Source organism: Rhinopithecus bieti, unplaced genomic scaffold, assembly GCF_001698545.2.
Source record: "Rhinopithecus bieti isolate Rb0 unplaced genomic scaffold, ASM169854v2 scaffold_2339, whole genome shotgun sequence".
In the NCBI taxonomy this organism is placed as follows: Eukaryota; Metazoa; Chordata; class Mammalia; order Primates; family Cercopithecidae; genus Rhinopithecus; species Rhinopithecus bieti.
The window spans coordinates 2,422,225-2,426,141 of NW_016803819.1; the positions used below are offsets into that span (position 1 = coordinate 2,422,225).

Below are 3,917 nucleotides of genomic sequence, written 5' to 3' on the forward strand. Positions count from 1 at the left end.
TTTTGAGACGGAGTCCCGCTCTGTCACTCAGGCGGGAGTGCGATGGCGCGATCTCCACTCACTGCAAGCTCCGCCTCCCAGGTTCACGCCATTCTCCTGCCTCAGCCTCTCGTGTAGCTGGGACTACAGGCACCCGCCACCACGCCCGGCTAATTTTTGTATTTTTAGTAGAGACAGGGTTTCACCGTGTTAGTCAGGATGGTCTCGATCTCCTGACCTCGTGATCCACCCATCTCGGCCTCCCAAAGTGCTGGGATTACAGGCCTGAGCCACCGCGCCCGGCCGGAGTTGCATCTTTATACTGGATGAATCAGCACATAAGGTGAAAATTGTGAATGATTAAAATTACCTTTGATGATCCTTCATATCACTTATAAATGTCAGTACAGTATACATGATTTTGTATATACTAGCCTGTATAGTATATGTGATGTGTACAGTATGTAATAATACTTTGTAGGCAGTGAGCACAGTTAAGGCATAGGCAAAGCCCACATGGTTTTGGGCACAAACATGTAACATAAGTCCATGATAGGAGCGAGGGCAGGGAGTGGCAGGAGATGGGACAGAAAATTAGATGGAGACTAGATTGTGGAGGGTATTGGGTGTTACATTGAGCACTTGGGCTTTAGTCTGAAGGCATAAAAGAGTCATAGTTCAGTGTAATGATCCAACTGGGAAGTTACATTTACTGAACATCTTCCGTGTCATATTTAAACTTCACCACAACTCAGAATTATTTTACAGAAGAGGAAATCTCTGAGGGGAAATATGTACATTTAGGGAAATAGTAGGTGAATAAGTATATAACAGTGCCCATGTTATATATTTTTTCTTGTTCTCTTTTAAAACACTAGTTGAAATTGCATAAGTTAAATGTGAAAATGTGACTCTAAAGACAAAATATGTAATTTTTAAAATATAATCTGAGGTTTTAGAGATAGCCATTTATTAAATACCTTTGTTAAATGAGTGTTTCCACCCATAAAACATGTAGATGTTGAGTTTGAGAATTTCATTGTGTGTATTTTGTGTTTTCTCTACAATGAATTCTAGTTATTCTTTTACTTCAAATTCTAATGGCTATGATATATTCCTTCATCAGCATTTGTTTAGCATTAGAGGCATACTTCAGAAATATCGTGGGAGTGGTTCCAGAACACCACAATAAAGTGAATATCACAATAAAGCTGTCAGATGAATTTTTTGGTTTTCCAGTGCATACAAAAGTTATGTTTGCACTCTACTGTAGTCTGTTAAGTGTGCAATAGCATTACTATCAGCAATAAGGCTGTTTTGCTTTCTTATCATTCATCCGTTCACAGAAATAACACTTTTGATTTCCTTCAGGAACTTTTCCTTTGCATTCACAGCTTGGCTATTTGGCACAAGACGTCTAGCTTTTGGCCTGTCTTGGCTTTAGCCATGCTTTTTTCACTAAGCTTAATCATTTTTAGTTTTCATCCAAAGTGACAGACATGGGAGCCCTCCTTTCAGCTGAGCACTTGCAGACCATTGTAGGGTTATTAATTGGCTTAATTTCAATATTGTGTCTCAGGGAATAGGTGGGTCTGAGGAGAGGGAAAGAGACCAACCAGGAATGGCCTTGATTAAGTGCTTTGTCTTATATTTGTGCAGTTTGTGGTGCCCCAAAACAGTTGTAATAGTAACACCAAAGAGCATGATCACAGATCACCATAATAGATACAGTAATAATGAAAACATTTGAAATAGTGGGAGAATTGGCAAAGTGTGACGCAGAGACATGAAGTGAGCACATGCTGTTGGAAGGTGGCGCTGATAGTCTTGCTGTATGCGGTGTTGCAACAAACCTTCAATTTGTAAAAAATGAAATATCTGTGGAGTGCAATAAAATGAGGTAAGCCTGTGTATTGCTTTTTCCTTGTGTTTCTCAAAGAAAACTATTTTATCTTGCAGGACCTTATTTAATGAACTGAGGATTGTTGTTGAACACATAATAATGAAACCTGCTTGCCCACTGTTTGTGAGAAGACTTTGTCTCCAGAGCATTGCCTTTATAAGCAGATTGGCACCAACAGTTCCGTAGTTTAACATCTAGTTAAGCTACAAATATAGTATAAGCATTATTAGCAGCTGGTACTTCTGCTAGGGGTTGTAAATTCCAGGTGTTACACTGACCTCAATCCAATTTACATAATTTACATAAATGCATCTCAGTGGAAAAATCATTTTCTTGGCATGTTAAATAAAGCTTAAAAAGTTTTGAGAAAATTTTACTGCGCTGTGTTGCTAATGGTTAAAAAGTCTGTATCTAGTGATACATGTACCAATTTTTTAAAAAAGATGCTGTCATGCCTATATCATGAAGTACATTTATTTCTCTTGTAAAAATAGCTCTAAAATTTGTTTCAACCGAATTGGTAACCTGAGTTTATATCTGGCATGAGTTTATTATGGCGATAAACATATGTGAATTCAGTACATTTTGAGACAGTATTCTACCATTCAGTAATTTTGGTTAATGATTTTAACACTTCTCAGTGTATTTAATTTCAAATTGTTTTTTAATTGATTTTATGCTGCTTTGTTAGGACAGATGTGTTTTGAATGTACCATTATAAGAAGAATTCTGTGTATCTTAAACTACGACCTTCTAAAATTTTATTTCCATAAGTACTTCTGTGGCCTTGAGTATTTTTTAAAAGGCTCAACTGTAAGCCTCTTAGCCAACTGGATAAATATTTGGGGTCACCTTGCCATTGAAAGCAGAAAGCAGTAGTGACTCAGCTTTCCCTTCAGAGAACCATTGAGAAACAGTTCTCAAATAGGAAATCCTTCTTTTACTAATGTGGACATATAGATTATTCGTATTATAGTTTGTAGAACTACCTAGTTCAGAATCTTGACTGCCAGTTTTCTTGGTTTCTTAGGCTTGAATTTTCATTGACAATTGAAACAGTTTAGATGCCTTTTGAAAGGAATGTAACGAAGATTTAGCATCTGACTATATGTGTGTCTCTTCTGAAATAATAATGGAGAGTAGGCCGGGCGCGGTGGCTCAAGCCTGTAATCCCAGCACTTTGGGAGGCCGAGACGGGCGGAGCACGAGGTCAGGAGATCGAGACCATCCTGGCTAACACGGTGAAACCCCGTCTCTACTAAAAAAAATACAAAAAACTAGCCGGGCAAGCTGGCAGACGCCTGTAGTCCCAGCTACTCGGGAGGCTGAGGCAGGAGAATGGCGTAAACCCGGGAGGCGGAGCTTGCAGTGAGCCGAGATCCGGCCACTGTACTCCAGCCTGGGCGACAGAGCGAGACTCCGTCTCAAAATAATAATAATAATAATAATAATAATGGAGAGTATACTCTAGATTACATGTTTACCCATCAAATCTGACTTAAAAGGTTAAATGGAAGGTTTTATAGGTAAGGTAATTGATTGGGAATGGAGTAGGGGAGGAGTTGTGGGGAATAGTGTGCATTTCAGTCTCTTAATGCACAGATAAATTTAGGGGAATTGGATGTATTATGCAACTTTGATTTGGGTTGTAAAATGTGTTAAATCCCATCAACTCTTTTATAAAATTCATGCTGATCTTCGTTACCGTTGCATGATTGGAAATGTTTAAAACATTGTACAGTTTTAGTACAGAGTATTGTAATGGTTTTTGTGACCAGTTTTTGTCTGCATGTAATCTGGATTTCTCAAATACATTCATTAGTAATTTATCAGTAACATTAGTTTTATTTTGTTCATCTTCCTAATCTATAAAAGGGGTATTCTTAGGATAAATACATGAAAATTATACTTGATAGCTTCACTGTAATCAGCTATTTTGTATTTTGTAATATTTGTCCACAAAGTTGGAGAAGCAGCCTCATAATATACAGTTGATTTTGTGTGTATGTGGCTAGTCTTATTGTCACTATATAAG

At 37.9% G+C, this 3,917-nt stretch overlaps 1 protein-coding gene across 1 annotated transcript in view; it reads left to right on the plus strand.

Moving 5' to 3' along the window:
* Positions 1–2,658, plus strand: part of TMEM33 (transmembrane protein 33) — a 21,509-nt gene extending 18,851 nt beyond the window's left edge. Inside the window, exon 7 of the mRNA XM_017854744.1 lies at positions 1,939–2,658. Coding sequence (XP_017710233.1) covers positions 1,939–2,068 — 130 coding nt within the window. The 3' untranslated portion in view covers positions 2,069–2,658. The remainder of the gene's footprint in view (positions 1–1,938) is intronic.
* The last annotated feature ends 1,259 nt before the right edge of the window (positions 2,659–3,917 follow it).